General features: G+C 55.5%; 1 protein-coding gene and 1 long non-coding RNA gene across 2 annotated transcripts; both read left to right on the top strand.

The window, feature by feature from the left end:
• Positions 1-1,700: 1,700 nt before the first annotated feature.
• Positions 1,701-2,915, top strand: LOC309330136. The gene is made up of 2 exons (XR_014151301.1): positions 1,701-1,858; positions 2,569-2,915. It is a non-coding gene; the product is annotated as an uncharacterized lncRNA (long non-coding RNA).
• A 1,427-nt stretch (positions 2,916-4,342) lies between these two features.
• NES (nestin) lies at positions 4,343-15,882 on the top strand. Its single transcript, XM_081840812.1, is given in 5 exon segments — positions 4,343-5,438; positions 5,441-6,309; positions 8,045-8,169; positions 10,423-10,496; positions 10,659-15,882. Coding segments are annotated over 5 exon segments (5,259 nt in total). The 5' UTR covers positions 4,343-5,368; the 3' UTR covers positions 14,780-15,882.
• Positions 15,883-16,321: the final 439 nt, after the last annotated feature.

The raw sequence follows: 16,321 nt of genomic DNA on the forward strand, positions 1-16,321 counted from the left end.
GGTCATCCAAGGAGTCTGAACGTTTGAGGACTGGGCAGGTGAAAGAACGTCATTCAAACACATTAAACTGTACAATGCTCTGCAAGAGATTGCAGTGGCCCCCAGTTTGGAGGACATTAAAGGGTTTAGATGAATTCATGGAGGTGCACAAGGCCCTTGGGGGCTGCTGGTCCCCCCTTAGCTATGTGCTGCTGTGTCCAGTACAGGAGGCAGTAAATTCCCCCCAATACAAGCTGCTGGGACCCATTGTAAGTGGGGCAGCCCTGCTTGTGGGCTTCCCATAAGAGGCATCTACAAAGACAAGGCTGGACTAGATGGGCACTGAAATACAGGAAGAAAACGGAAATGGAAAAACCAGGGCAGTTAAAAATTAGAATTCACTGGTGTGCAGTGGTTGGTTGGTTCAATCCCTGAGAGCCCAGGGTTCAAATTCCCACTAGGCCACAAAGCTCCCTGGGCGACCTTTTTTTTAAAAAAAAAAAAATTTTTTTATTAGTTTCTCAAAACAAATAAAAAACAACACAACATAAATACATACACAAACAAAAACATATATAATTTCATAACCTTTTTTCCATAAACCTTACTTCTCAGACTTCCCCTTACCTCCCCTTCTCTGCATCCCTGTTTTAAAATTTATTCAGCAACCCTTCAGACCAATTAACTAATCACTTATTTTCTTTTTTAAATTTCTTCTCATGATTAACCAATCAATCAATTACAGCTGTATTTCTATATTTTCCTTTCCCATGACATTTCAGCACTCATCAATATTGCAACAGTTCTTAAGATATACTTTAAATTTCTTCCAATCTTCTTCTACCGTCTCTTTTTCTTGGTCACAGATTCTGCCAGTCATCTCCGCCAATCCCATGTAGTCAATCACCTTCGTCTGCCATTCTTCCAGTGTGGGTAGTTCTTGTGTCTTCCAATACTTTGCTAAAAGAATCCTTGCTGCTGTAGTGGCGTACATAAAAAAAGTTCTATCCTTCTTTGGCACCAACTGGTCGACCATGCCCAGGAGAAATGCCTCTGGTTTCTTGTGAGCTCCCTGGGCAACCTTGGGCCTGGTCTCAGGCTCTTGGCCTAGCCTACCTCACAGGGTTGTGAAGATAATTTGCGGGGGGGGGGGGAGCACCCCCTTGAGTTCCCCAGAGGAAAGGTGGAATATTACATGGAAATAAGTAATAAAATACACAAACGTGGGAGCACAAACATGTTTTGTGAAAGATACCCAGAGGTGGTGAGTGTGGGTGCACACCCAAGCAGAGAGAGAAGGTGGCTCCATAAGACAGTTCAGCCTCCACACTAAAATCAAAACGCAAGAACATTCAAACTGCTGGAACCGACAATCCACAAGGAGCACATGGAGAACCTCCAGCCAGCCAACACCTGGGCAGACAGGTGAGTTTTAAGGAGGCACCAGAAACTGGACCACAGCTGAGGCCCCCTTACTTCCTGCAAGGCTGGGGGTGTTTGGGGGAGCCTAGATCCAGCTGTCTCTCCCCCCCCCCTTGGTGGGCCAAGAGCTGGGCAACGTGGCAAGTGGGGCTACAGGCCAGGGAAAAAGAGTTTCTGCCAGGGCCCAGAGTCGGCAGGGGAAGACCTTGGTCAGGCTCTGACCTCACAATTGACTGCAGAATCAGGAATGTCTGTTTCCCAGGAGACCAGGTGAGCCATTTGCCAGGATCCTGGATCAGTTGGAAGCACAGACAACAGTCTCCTTCAGATCAGTTTGACATCGCAGACATTGCTTGCTTTTTTTTACAGACCATTTAAATTCTGATTTATACAGAAAAGAAACAGTGTTGAAGATGTAATATGTCTGCATATCCTTTGCAGGTAGGTGGGGGAAATAGTTCTGCTTTGTTTTTAAATAAATTGGTTAGAAAGTTTTATGTTCAATAAACATACTGGGTTTTCCACTCTTGTTTAGTGGAAACTCTGAAAAGTTGTCCCGGTTATCCTCTGGGGAGGAACCTCCAAAACCACCTTAGGCTGAGTTAGACTGCTGGTCCATCTCTCTCCATATTGCCTGCACTGACTGGCAGCAGCTCTCCAGGGTAAGGAGACTCCCAGCCCTTCCTGGAGATGCTCCCGGTGGGACCTTCTGCATGCTAAGCAGCTGCTCTGCCCCTGAGCCACCCGCCTCCTGACCCCGCAGTATCCCCAAAGTGTCACAACAGTGTGATGCAAATCTGGACCATTAAAAGCCTTCAATTGGGGCCCAGGCTGAAGAGCTACAGCACAGTCTGCATCTAGGGGCCCACTTTACCCTACTCCAGAGTAGTGGGTCTATCCATGAGGAATCAATCCCTGAAATGGCTCCATTGCTAAGGATAATGGTTTAATTTCCTGAAATGGGAATGTTTGCTTAGGTGGATTTGCTGTGTATTTTTTAACATGGGGTTTTTCCTTTGGCTATAGCTCTCTCTCGTGATTGGCTGACTGTGAGTCACATGGGAAAGGCATTCCATTCTGTTGTGACTGTTATTCCAGCAACTGTCGTTTTTTAACTGCCTTTTCTGCTCTTCTCTCTCTGTGTGTGAGGGAGAATGGCAGAGAGAGAGAGAGGTTTCTTCAGGATCCTGAGTGCCTGTCAGGGTGATCTGCCTGAAGTCAAGCAGACAGAGGAAGATCCCGAAATGTTAACAGGGAGAATCCTGCGCAGGATCTCTCTATAAGAAACCAAGTGAATACTGCTGAGGTGAAAGTGAAAACCTTTATAAGAAGCTGTAAAGCCTGCATGAGGTAAATCTTGGGTGCAAGTCTCAAGACAGTTTTGCTTATAAGTCTAACTAAGACTTCAGTCTACAATACAACTGAGAACATACCCACGTTTGAATAAGCACAAGATTGTAAATATATTCTTCTCAGTTAATTGTTTTTGAAAGCAAAGTTCTTTTGAATATAAAGAGTCTGGACATTGTATAGTCTTTACTAAGAAGCTATAAATCACCAACAGAGAGTTATTTCGCTTCCTAGCTGCCACTCTGCATATCATTACATTTTATTTCCCCCCCACATAACACCCACCACCTGCAGCAGGGTCTCCCTCTGGGACCTTCCTGGGGGCACCCACTGAAGTTCTTCCATTGCTGCCGGCACACCTGTGACAACGGAGTGTCCCACTGTGGCCATAGGGTGCCCCACCTGGAAAGCCCCCCCCCGTGGCAGAAGGACATTCCCCCCTGACGGACCGGGCGCTGGCCAGAGGCCCCTTCAAACTAAGCGCCTTTGTGCTGACTTGGAGGGAAAAGCCACAGACACGGATCCAGTCATGGAGGTCCTGAAATGGGCGGCGGGGGGGGGGGCAGCAGCAGCAGACAGACGTGCCTTGCAGACAGAAGGGCACCAGCACCCCCAGGGTGCTAGTCCTCATGAGCCCCAGGCAGGGGAGGCTGCACGGGATTTCCGGAAGCCCCGGAGCCAGTCAGGGTGGGCAGAACAGACAGAGGCAGACAGGGGCAGAGCGTCCAAGGCAGTCCTGGGCTGTTCTGCATGGGGCGGACTCCTTCCCCCCGGAAACCCCCAGGAAGCTGGATTTATGAGCAGCTGCTGTTGGCGCCCTGTCCACTAGGGCGCGCCCTTGCCTAAGGTTTGGGGAGCAGGTCCCCAGAAGGGGCCTCAGTTATGGGCTTCAGGGTGGGAGGACTCGTCCAATGTATTTACTCACATGTTACCGGGGAAAGTGGGCGGCGGGACAGGATGTCCACCCCTCTTTGCAACCCGCCCCTCTTTTCCCTCGGATCCGCCTGCAGTTGCCCCTGCTGCGCAAAAGCTGCCTGGACCAGGACAGGTGCGGACGCTCCTCGTGGGCCTCGGGGTTTGGTTTCCAGGGACGGATTTCCCCTCCAAGTTCGGCTGACGGGGAGGCCCCACCACTCCGCAGCGTACAGTCAAACTATGGAACTCGAGGCCACAAGGTTTCAAGACAGCATCAAAGCGGGATCACGCAGAGGGCGGTATTGGGCTGCCATACGTCCGGAATTTCCCGGGCACACGGGTTCGTCCGTCGGAGATCGCATCTACCAACCCATGTCTGAAAGTTGGGGTTTTGTTTTTTGAGAATTTCGAAAAAATAGTTTTAAAACAATTTTCACTCGTTGAAACATGGCAGCCCTAATTGGCCACACATTGTGACGGCTGAGCACAAGCTCCACGTTCAGGAGCAGTCTATCTTTGCACCCCATGTGTTGGAGAGCAGCCGCAGGAGAGAGCTGCCCTTGCCCTCGGGCTCTGCTTGCGGGCTTCCCAGATGCCCCCTCCCTCCTTGAGCCTGATCCAGCCTCTGGGCTCTTTCGGTGCTCCTCCTGAGCCTGCAGTCCCTCTGGCTACCTCGACACTATACAGTGAAAGCGCATCCCCCTCCCCCCAAAAAATGAATTCTGGGAACTGTAGGATTTTTAAAAGGGGGGGGGGGTTGGGAACTAGCTTTCCGCACCGTTCCCAGGATTCTCTGCAGGAAGCCAAGGGCTTTGAATTTAGATAGGAGGCTGTATTCTCCTCTCCAAATTTAGTCCCGTTTTCGTCACGTGGTGAATGAATGGAGAGGCGGCAGAGCGGGGAAGGAACTGAGGCGCAGATTCAGAAATTCATCGCGGGGTGGGGCGGGCAGAATAAGGGGGGCACGTCGCAGAAAGTGAACGGGAACAAATGGTCCGCCAGGGGGACAAAAGCTGCCCCCCCTCCCCGGTTGAGGGCTGCCCTTCACTGGAGGTATTGGCTGGACTCGTAAGATTCCTGCGTTGAGCTGGGAGAGGTTGAGTGGATGACCTCTTGGGTGCCCCCTCCCAGCTCAGTGATCCAGCGAACAGCGCATTGGATCGACACACGCACAAACCGCCCCGCGTACCGGGCGCTGGCAGTTGTCAGAGGCTCGCAATTTCCTCTCCTCTCCAGATTTCTTGGCCACCCCCTGCCATCTGAAGCAGGAGGGGCCAGGAAGGGCTCTTCCCTTCTCTTGGCCTTAGAATCTTAGGATTAGAAGGGACCCCAAGGGTCATCCAGTCCAACCCCGAGCAACGCAGGAAGCGCCGCTGACGCGCCCGTGACAGGTGGCCATCCAGCCTCTGCTTAAAAGCTGCACAGGAATGTGGGAGCCCCTTCTCGTGTAGAACTGCTCTTACGGTACTATCGGAAAGGTCTTCCCAATGTCGGGATCTCCTTCCTTGCCACCGGAATCGGGGTCCTGCCCTCTGGAGCAGCAGAAAACCAGCTGGCTCCGTCTCCCCCGGGGCAGCCCCTCTGGCATTTGCTGCTGGGCTCCGCGCTGCTCCTTCGTCTGCCTTCCCTCGAGTGAGGGGGGGGGAGGGATTAAGGCCAGCCCCCTCCCCTCGGAGCCCTCCTCCTCCTCCTCCCGGCCAGTATGAATAGCGGTGCTGTTGCGCCGGGGCGCTCGTTCGCTGCCCAGCACCGTCCGCCTAGCTCCGGGACTCCGCTGCTTCTCGGTCTCGTCTCGGTCTCGCTGCCGTCCAGCCAGGCTCCCCGGCGGCCATGGAGGCGTTCGTGGGCTCTCGCGCCTTGGGCGAGGAGTCCCTGCAGATGTGGGACCTCAACAAGCGGCTGGAGGCTTACCTGTCGCGCGTGAAGCACCTGGAGGAGGAGAACGAGGGGCTGCGCGCCCAGGTGCAGGGCTTGCGCCTGAGCCCCGTCGAGGGCTCGTGGCGGGCGCGCTACGAGGGCGAGGTGGCGGCGCTGAGGGCCACCCTGGAGCAGGCTTTCCGTGACAAGGCGTCGGCCGAGCTGGCCCGGGACGCGCTGCGCGACGAGGTGCAGCAGGCGACGGGCCGGTGCCAGCGGGAGCGGGCGGCCCGCGACGAGGCCAAGAGGATGCTGTCGCGGAGCAGGAAGGAGCTGGAGGAGGAGCGCCGGGCGCAGCTGTGGCTCCGCGAGAAGGCGGCGCAGCTGGAGCAGGAGGTGCGGGCGCTGGACGAGGCGCACCGGGACGAGAAGGCGGCGCTGGGCCAGGAGGCGGCCGGCGTGGGGAGTCTGCAGAGCGGCCGGCGCGGCGCCCCGACGGCCGAGGGCTGCTTCCAGCCCGCCGAGGTGGAGGACTACGCGCAGCGCCTCTCCAGCATCTGGAAGGGGGCCGCCGAGACCTACAAGGCGGAGGTCTGGCAGCTGGAGGCCGCCCTGGGCGAGGCCAAGGAGAAGCTCTGGAGAGCCACCGAGGGCAACCGGCAGGGCCAGCTGCGCCTCCAACAGCTGGAGAAGGAGCTGGCCGGCCTGAAGATCCGCAAGGAGGTCCTGGAAGAGAGCCTGGCGCAGCAGTGGCAGCAGCAGCACGGCGAGGCCGGCCAGCTCCAGGTGGGTCAGCAGGAGGGCGGGGCGGGGCGGCCCTCCAGTGCACTGCAGCGAGTTGGGCTACATGGCCCTTGGGGGTCCCTTCCGACCCCACGGTTCCAGGTGCAGCTTGTGCGAGTTGGGGGCTGGGGGCAGAGACACCCTCTGCTTGCAAAGGCACCCGAGGAGCGGCAGCAGCAGCGAGAGAACTGCCAGGCGGCTCCTCTGGCGTCCGAGTGACCCGCCCACTAGGGAACAGAGTGGAGATGTTGGGTAGATGGGGCGGCCTGTGGGTTTTATCTGCCCATGAGTTAAAGAGAGTTGAAGCCAAGCCTGGGCACTGAGGGAAGGAGATTCATAGAGCAACAGAGTTAGGCCCTCAAGTGTCGTCAGGCCCACCCCCTGCAATGCAGGAATCCCCAAGAGGGGGCCATCTCAGCCCTTGAAAAACATCCAGCACAGGAGAGCCTGTCACCTTCCAAGGGGTTGCACATGCAGAACATTGCGCCTGGGCCCGTCTGGGTGGGGGTCTCCATGCCAGGAAGAGGGGGGCTCTCAAGAGTCTATGTCGGTGCCAGGGGGTGGGAGGGGCAAAGCTTTGGCTTTTCCCAGGACAAGAAAACTCCCATTTTATCTTGGACCCTTTTACACGTCTGGCCCTGGCTGGGGGGAATAAGAGCCTTCTCTCTTTCCTGTTTGCATCAGCTTTCTAGACTGCTGCTGCTGCTTTTCAAAATAGTCTCATTTGTGCTGGACCTCTGGTCTGCCCTAGGGTGGGTTTCACTCCTACTCCAGTTTGTATGCTGTTCGCGGGGAGGGTCCCTGCCTAAATGGTCCCTCTCCTCACCTGTGGTGAAGTTTTAGGGCGCCCTCACTGCTCCCTCTGTGGCATGAGAGACTATAAGGTCCAGCTGGCCAAAGGGGGTCTTCAGAGTGGCTGCTTGGCTGCCCATCATTCCTGAACTGATCTGAATGGCCCTTTGCGCCACTCCTGACTCCACCATTCTGTGATTTGTGCCTCTTTTGTGGTTTGTGTGCTGCTGTGAGCTTGGACTCCAGTTGTGGAATTGGGGGGAGATTTGGGGCAAGGAGGGGTGTGGGGACAGGAGGGCAGGGAGGTTGTGGTTCAGAAGCAGGATTGGGATTTGTGCAAATTCTTGCTCACTTGGAAGAGAGAGAGGTGGTTTTGGAGACAGCCTGGAAGTGGGACTTCTGGTCCTCAGATATTGCTGGTCTCCAGCTCCCTTCAGCCTTGACAATGGGTCATGCTGCGGGGAGAGGAAGCTTCAGCTGACCACATTGGGGGGGGGGCTAAAGGTCCCCCATGTAAGCTCTTTGGGGAAGCCTGTCTCCATTCCCCCTTCAGTAGGCTCAAGTGATGCTGTGCTGCAAGGCACCGTCTCAGGTTGTCACAAGGAGACCCTGGAAGGATCATAGAATCCTAGAATTGTCAGGTTGGAAGGGACCTCAGGGGTCATTTAGTGTCCCCCCCCCCGGCTGATGTGCCCTGGCGAAGAGTGTCTCCTGAGCCAAAACACCCCGAGGAAACTCTCCCTGCTGCCACGCCCATCATCGTAGTGGACACCATGCTTCCTGCATTGCGGGGGGGGGGGGGAGTTGGACCCTTGGGGCTCTCTGGGAGGTGGAGGTTCCTCTGGCAATTCCCAGGCCAAGGCCAGGAGCTGTGTGCTGGCCCTTCCGTGAGCTGAGGGAGCCCCCTTGGCTGACAGGCGCCTCTGTCTCTCCTCTGCCTCAACAGCTGGCCATCGAGTCCCTGGAGGAGGAGAAGCAGTCCCTGCGGGTCCAGATCGCCCAGGTCCTGGAGGAGCGCCAACAGCTGATGCACCTCAAGATGTCCCTCAGCCTGGAAGTGGCCACCTACCGGTGAGAGAGCTCATTGCCCCAGGGGCTCCTCTGGGGAAGGGGGGGGGCATGTGATGCCTGGGGGGGGGGGTGCGGCAGAGGAGCAGCCTGGCCCGAGTGAACTTCAAGAGCCCTGTAGCTGGATCCGGCCAAAGGTGGACCATCTTGTCCAGCCTCCTGTCCTCATAGGGGCCAAATGCCCCAAAGAGCTTGGGAAGGTAGATAGACTGTCTCTGGAGCTGGAGGTTCCATAAGGACCACAGAAGATCCTGGCTGCTGGGTCGGGCCAAAGGGAGCCCGTCTAGTCCAGCCTTCTGTCCTCGCAGTGGACAAGCAGATGCCTTTTGGGGGAAACCCACAAGTGGGATCCAAGCACAAGAGCAGCCCTCTCCCCTCCTGTAGATGCATTGCTGCCTCTTCACTACGGAGGCAGAGCAGAGCCAGCACAGCTGGGAGCCACTGAGAGCCACTGAGAGCCTTCTTTTCCTCCTCAAATTTGCCTGATCCACTTTCGAACTGCTAGGTTGGCAGGAGCAGGGACCGAGCATCAGGAGCTCACCCTGTGGTGGGGATTCGAACTGCTGACCTTCTGATCGGCAAGTCCTAGGCTCTGTGGTTTAACACACAGCGCCACCCCCAACTTACCCCTGCTAAAAAAGAAATACAGCTCTTTTTTAAAAAAAAGAAAAAGAAGGGAGCAGCAGCAACTCTCCCCTCCACCTTTCCAGAGACCCTTCCCCATTTTGACTGATTTAATTGATTTCTACAGCTCTGTGATTCTGTGGTTTATTTCTACACCACTTTCCATTCAAGCAAATCCCAAAGTAGCTGATAAACAACAGTAACTTAACAGGACATCACAAGTACAACATAAATAAAAAATAATCATTAAACGAATTTTGATCTATAAAACTGCACTAAAACAGCAGCAACTCAAATAACAACAACAAAGGCAAGCATCCCACTTACAACATAAGCCACATTATATGATTAACAAATAACCAATAAGGCATTTATGATCCAAAAAGCAATATTAACAAAACAGCAACTAAAAAATACCCCCTTTCTTCACTACTTTTCCTGTATAGGCAGAAGCAGACTCTTCCAGGCGTCCCCTCTAACTCTCCCTAGTTGGGTGAAGCGTCTGGGCTTTGGCACCCTGCTTTCCAGGCTGTGTTCTGGGTGCCCCCCAAGGGGAAGGAAGAGGGACCCCCACAGCCCCTTCTCTCCATTCCTGTGGCCTGTTTTCTCTTCTCCCTCTACCCCCAGAGACCCCTCCTCCTCCTGGGAACTGGGCTCTGGTTCACAAGCCCCCCTCCCCGCGTAGCTCCTCCAGGACAAAAGTGGGCTGGCCGCTGAGGGGGTTCAGCACTGCCATTAGCATGAGAAAGGGGGGCCCTGCCTGGGAGGAGGAGGAGGAGGAGGCGGCAGAGGCTGCCCATGACATCGCCCCAATGGGCCCCAAATGCAGCTGCAAAGGATGTCAGAGCAAGGTTTCACACCCCTCTGTGTGGCTGTGAGGTGGGGGCTTTGCAGGCACTGCAGCAGTTGGTGGCTTGTTTTGCTGGAAGATTCCCCACCCTGTATAAACTGTGGAACTCCCTTCCGTAAGAGGCTGGGGTGGCCGTCAGCTTGGGTGCCTTTAAAAGTGGGTTGGACAAGTTCATGGAGATGGAGGAGGAGGAGGAGGAGGAGAGGGCTCTTGACTGCCGCCAGCCTTGAGGTCTAATCTCTGTCTCCACAGCTGGAGGCAAAAATGCTTCCGAATCCCAGTTGCTGGAAATGGTCGGAGGGGAGAAAATTCTCGTGCGCTGGGATGCTGCTGGCGGGTTTCCCATGGAGGCATCTGCTTGACCACTGGGGGAGCAGGAGGCTGGGCTGGCTGGGCCAGGGGCCGGATCCAGCAGGCTCTTCCGAGGCTCTGATGGCCTTCCTCTGCCCCCTCTAAAATGGGTTCTGTGCGAGAACAAATCTTGAAGGATTCGGTTCAATGGAGGGGGAAGAGGTGGCTTGGCTCTGTGGTGAGAAAGGCCACCTTTTGCAGGCCAAAGGTCCTACGGCCAAAGGCTCCGCGCACCATGGGCAGCATCTCCTGACAGGGGTGGGGAGAGGCTCCCCTGCAGCGCGGCTGCTGCCCGTCAGGGCCAAGGGAAGTCAGCTAGATGGGCCTGGGATATTAAAGAAGCTTGCAGAGCCCCCATGGCAGGCAAGTGCCCTGTCTTCTCCCAAGAGACCCCACAAACCAACCAGCCCCTCTCCCACGTTTTTCCCCAGGACCCTCCTGGAGGCTGAGAGTACCAGGCTGCAGATCCCGGCTGCCGACTTCAAACTGACCAGTGGCATCAGAGGTATGTATAAGCAGGGCAGAGAGAGAGAAAGATGGAGGGAGAATGAATGATCGGAAGGACTGTAGAGCTGGAAGGGAACCCCAAGGGCCATCTAGTCCAACCCCACTGGAATGCAGGGATCACAAGCTAAAGAAATGTTTTGCTTCTCTGTTCTCTCTACAGATGGGAAGCTGGAGCCGAGCAATGGCCTGTCCCTGGACAGAGGCCCCCTGGGCCCCCAAGACCCCTGGCTGAGCCCAGCCAACTTCCCAAAGGCCAGCGCAAAGCCCCGGCTGCCCAGGGTCCAGAATGAGTCCTCAGTGGGCAGCTTCACTTCCTCTGCGCCCCCCAAGAGCAGGAGCCCCTTGGCCAGGGATTTCCAGAAGGCCAGCACCATCATCCCGGACCCCTCTGCCATAAGTTTTGAGGACCTCTTGCCAGCCAAAGACGTCCTGGCACCCGTCGACTTGCCCGCTTTTGAGCAGACTGAGGTCTGGACGGCCACCCAAATCACAGCTGTCTCCCAGTCGCTCTTGCATGAGTCCCTTCCACCTTTCGATGCTGCGGCTCCTGACGCCTTAGAAGAATCCAGCTTGGGCACTGAGCAGAGACTCCAGGCAGACAGAGAGACTGGAGCAGGAGAGAAGGAAGGACTTTGTGAGGAGGAGGAGGAGGAGGAGGAGGAGGAGGAGGAAGAGCAAGAAGAGGAGTGTCTCAGCAATGAGCCAGCAGGGGAGGCCACGACCCAGAACGGTCCTTACCCTGACCGGCTGGTTACAGAAGCATTGGAAATAGCACTCAAAGTAGTCAACGCGGCGGATGACCAGCCAGAGACCAGCTTCCTTGAGGGCTCCGACTCCCCAAACGGCCTCCCTCTGGATGGCTCGCCCCCCACAAAAGATGTAGGCAGAGCGGACCCTCCTCCCAGTACAGAGAAAGTGCTCAAAGGGCACACAGGGGACACTTTGCCAGACCTTATGTGGGGCATCCAAGGCTCTGAAGATCCCCCAGAGGCGAACGGCAGCCCCGGTGAGGCCTGCGCAGAGCAGCATGGAGGAGAGACTCAGGGGGCTCTGGCAACAGACCCCCCAACTCCACAAGAAATGGGGTTGCTGGAGGTAGAAGAGGAGGCCAGGGAAACTGCAGACAGCCTCCTGGTCCCCGGGAGGATCGAGGCCTACCAGGAAGTGGTGCCTCCGGGAGAGGAAGGCGAGGAGCTCCCGCTGTCATGCAGCACAGAGCAGGGCGGGCACGGCAATGAGGAGCTGCCCGAGTGCCCAGAAGGGGCAGGTGCCCTGGGCAAAGATGTGGCTGTGGCGGTGAGGGAGGGGAAGGAGAGCTGGGACCCTGGCGCCAGCAGCCCCCCAGAGGAGCAGGCAGGTGCCATGGGAGGGTACCTGGAGGAAGCAGAAGACCTGGAGGTGGTGAGCACAGAAGCCCTGCACCTGTCGGAGGATGAGGAAAGGAGGGAGCTGTGGAGCCCCTCCAAGGAGAACGAGGAGGAGGACTTGCAGGCGCCGGATGGGGAGCTCCTGCAGGCAGAAGAGTTTGTTGCTTGTGAGAACGTGGCACCACTGAGCCACGTGGCGGCAGAGAGGTGCTCAGAGCAACCCTTTGTTCAGCTGGAGCAGGCACAGCTCCAGGCACCAGGAGCCCCTCTGGAAGAGAAGGATTTGGCCCTGCGGGAGGGAGAGGTGGGAGAGGCACCCCAGGAACCTGACGCCTTTCCTGCAGAGGAGACCCCCTTGGCAGAAGAAAACTCAGCAAGGGAGGAAGGAGAGAGCTTGGAAGGGGAGCCCAGAATGGTGGAAAGCGCAAGGGATGCTGAGGGGGGCAAAGAGAGGGGGGAGGAAGAGGAGGACAGCCCCAGGCCCCCAAGAGAGGATGGGTTGGGGAATGAAGATGCCATGGAGAAACAGGGGTTCTCAGACACAGAGCCTGTCTGCTCCCAAGAGATGGAGGTTGCCTTGCGAGGCGAGGATGTCCTGGGGCAAGGAGAGATCTCCAAGGCAGAGGAGCAGGATGTGGCAGGAGATGCTTCGGAGGAGCAGCAGCAACTGGCAGAGAAGGAGGAGGGAGCAGGAGAAGGAGGAGAAGAGATCCCAGCGGCTGCTCTTGACGCTGACAGAGACATCCAGGAGGGAAGCTTGGTGGTGGGCCCAGAAGCCCCCAAAGCTGAAAGGGAAGAGGAGGAGGAGGAGGAGGCAGGCATTCTAGAGATGGAAGAAATAGCAGCCCCCTTGGAGACAAAGGACCTGCCATGGTGCCCGGAAGCTGAACAGGATGAGGCCGATGTGCAGGCAGAGGAAGAAGAGCAAGCGGTGGCCAGAGTAGAAGAGGTTCTCCAAAGTCAGCTGGCCACCCACCTAGGCGAAAGCCTGGCCCCCCCTGCTGACAAAGAGGTGGAGGTTCCCCCAGAAGTGCAGGGCAGCCCCACTGACAGGTTTGAGGGCAAGGACCAGGCCGACACTAGCTACGGCCAGTCGCAAAGTGAGTCTTTGGGATCTGAGGACTCCCTTGAATCTTGGGACAGCTCCCCAAATGCCAGCCGTGAGACCGAGGGGATTGAGAAGGGCCTGGAAAGTGGCAAGGCGATTATGCTGGAGGAGACTCTGCCGGATCACACCCCCTTGCATCTGTATGAGGGGCAGATGTTGGCTGCCTCTGGGGAGCCCCAACAAATGCCTCCAGAGAGCCAAGAGGCTGCAGAACTGCCTCTTGTGACCCAAGATGGATCCACATCTTTAGAGGAGGTGCAACATCCTCCAGTAGAGGAGGAGAGTTTGCACAGCCCCCCAACAGAGGAGAACATCAACAAACAAGAAGGTACAGAAGAGGAAGGGGGATGCGCCATAGAAGCTGCTCCCATCCCAGGCACAGAAGATCCCAAAGTATCAGAAAAACCTACAACAGATGCTCTGGAACTCACTGGAAGTGATGGAAACCTATTTGAAGAAGACGCCAAAGTGCTCAGAGGGGAGGAGGTTGCAAAGTACTCTGCACAGTTGGACGCAGAAACTGAGAAAGAGTTGGCTGGTGGGGAAGTCCCCCAGAAAGGGGGCGAGGAAGAAGAAGAAGCCCAGTTTGTAGAACAATTCTATGAGGAAGAACTTGGCCAGGATTTTGCTTGGGGACCAGAGGAGGACAGCACTTTCCAAGTAGAACGGCTGGAGCCTAGCAACGTGGAGGAAAATGCCTTTGTGGAAGGGGACGCTCCTTTGGAGCTGAGTGACCAGGGGGACACAGAGGCTGAAGGTGGCCACAAGGTTTCTCCCCTGACCAGCGTGGCTGACTTGGGTGAAATTGTGCTAGAGGGGGAAGAAGGGTCTTTGGATGTGCAGGGAGGAGACCTCACAGGACCAGAGGCTCCAGCATGCAGGAAGGATGAAGATTTGCCCTGTGCCCAGGAGACAACGGACCTTGAAATCTGCAGAAGAGAAGACCAGGTCCCACAGGAAGATGTGGCTGAGGGGGACCCACGTGGTGAGGATCTCCCAGGTGAGGCAGTTGTGAGCATCTCAAGAGAGAGCATGAAAGATGCTGACATCCTGGAGATCGTGGAACAAGCTCTGGAGTTCAACCAGGAGCTGATCAAGGCAGCTGAGCCGTGTGTTGAGGCCGAACCAACGGTGACAGGAGGGGAGGAAGGTTCATTCCTGGAGAATGAGGAAGAGGAGAGCCGGGCTGCACCAATTGCCTTGCCCGATGTCAGTGACTCCCAGGTCCCCACAGAGGCCCCAGAAATCTCCTTCCCTGATGCCAAAGACCCAACAGGATCAGGTCCTCTGTGGGCTGACAGCAATGCTAATGGGCTGCAGCAAGACCCCGGCGTTGCCGATTTCACAGAGGAGATCCTGAATGGGATTGGGGCCCTCCAGCCTGGTGAGACAGAGTGCAATGGGGGCAATTCTGAGGAAGAACCAATGAAAAAGGTTACCATCACCCAGCAGTTCCTCAGGGAGGAGCTGGACGAGCCCTCCACGGTGGAGGTGACAGCAGACCAGAGATTGCCTCAAGTGCCGTCCCATGAAGAGACACCAAGGATCGAAGATGTGGAGCTGGAAGTTCATGAGAAGGTTCTGCTGGGACATGGCAAAGGCCTGGAGGCCACGGATCCCAATCAGAACCTCTTTGTCGACATCTTGCAGGCTGCCTGTGTCAAAGGGGGGAAGGGCGCTGATCCAGGGGCTGTCTCCGTCCCACCACACTTTGGGGATGAAGTTCTCCACCTGGAGTCCAACCAGCACCTGAACTTCCGGACGGAAGAGGAGGAGCAGCAGAGATGGTCTTCAGAAGACAACTGAAACCCTGCCTTTGTCCCTCCCAGCAGCTGACTCCTGCCAGAGGCAAAGCAAGATCTCTAGGGGAGCTGGAGATCACTCTCTTCCCATGCCCCACAACCTCCACAACCTTTTTAAATTTTGTTTTTCTAGATGACATACTACCATTTTTCATTTAAAAAATAAAAATAGGCTGTCAAATTGACAATCAAAAGTTTTGATTAGATAGAACTCTTCTTTTTTTAAAAAAAAAAAAACTCATTTGAGACTTTATGGTAGCAATTTGTTAAAAACCTCCTGTTTGTTGGAGTGAGCATTCAAGCCCAGTGCCTTATAGGGTGGCAGAATATAGGGCCAGAGTTTTAATCACGATAGGCCTCCCCTTCCCCTTAAAGTGGGCCCAGTTGTTTGGGAGAGGGGGCAGTCCGAAGCCTTGTGACACCTGTGGGGCTGGCTGCTACTGTGGGGGAAGCGGCTGGATCTAACACCTCCGTGCCAACACTTGAGCCCTTTCGACCTTAGCGCCTTCAATCCTCGAACCGTCAGCCTCCCCCAAGTTACGTTGCAAAAAACAAACCCCCCAATGCAGCTTGGCACATCCCCTTTTCAGGATTTTGAGGCTGGCACAGCAATTCTTAAGCTCCTCGGCCCACAGATCAAGGTATCGCTGAGCTGGGTCCCACCTTCCTCACTGTCTGACTGCCTCCTGCTTCTTTGGGGCCTGATAGTTTATGGAGATTGAAAAGTGGGATTTAAGCTGCAAAAATGTTGGTTTCTGTGCAAGTCAGGCCAATGTCTCCCATGCGCAAATTTGAAGGGAGTGTGCGTCTTCAGGGGCTGCTTTGAAGTTCACCCTAGAAACAAGCCAGCAAGAGGAGTGTTTGCAGCAGGACTGGGGCAGAGCCACCCAAGGGCAGGCAGCAGATCCTGGGGTGTGGAGGGGCTGGTGGTTTGGTGTGGACCCTGTTAGTTGCAGACAGAGATGCAGCTGCTCCCTGGCCTTCAGGTGCAGGACTTAAGAATTCTGCTGCTTTGTTGCCTTCAGATATGGAGCCAGCAAGACAGACCCCGGCTTCTTCCGACTCAGCCTCCTTGATAAGCTAATAAAAGCAATTTCTTTCCCACCACTTGCAAACTCACAGCGTCTTGTTTTTAAAACTGGACTTTTACAAAGAATGTGTGATTTACAAAGCGTTATATTTTGATGTGGCTTTCTCTTTGGGTGGGTGGGTGTGGGAGGGAGAGAGAGAGAGAACAGAGGGCACATGGGCTTGTCAAAGAAAATAGGCTGGTGATCTCAAAGGGGTCTTTGAATGCAAGTCTTCATTTCCAAATTGGAGGGCTGTGGTTCTCCAGGGGTTGCTGGACGACCCTTGTCCCCACCCCTTTCCATCGACCATGCTGGCTGCTGGGGCTGGTAGGATACGGAGGCCAACATCTGGAGGGGCACAGATGTCATAGAATCATAGGGACCCCTAAAGGCCATCTAGTCCAACTCCCTGCAATGCAGGAACCACAGCTAAAGCATCTCTGACAGATGCTGACTACCTAGCATCTGGTTAAATA

This window comes from Podarcis erhardii (assembly GCF_964252035.2).
Source record: "Podarcis erhardii genome assembly, chromosome: 15".
In the NCBI taxonomy this organism is placed as follows: Eukaryota; Metazoa; Chordata; class Lepidosauria; order Squamata; family Lacertidae; genus Podarcis; species Podarcis erhardii.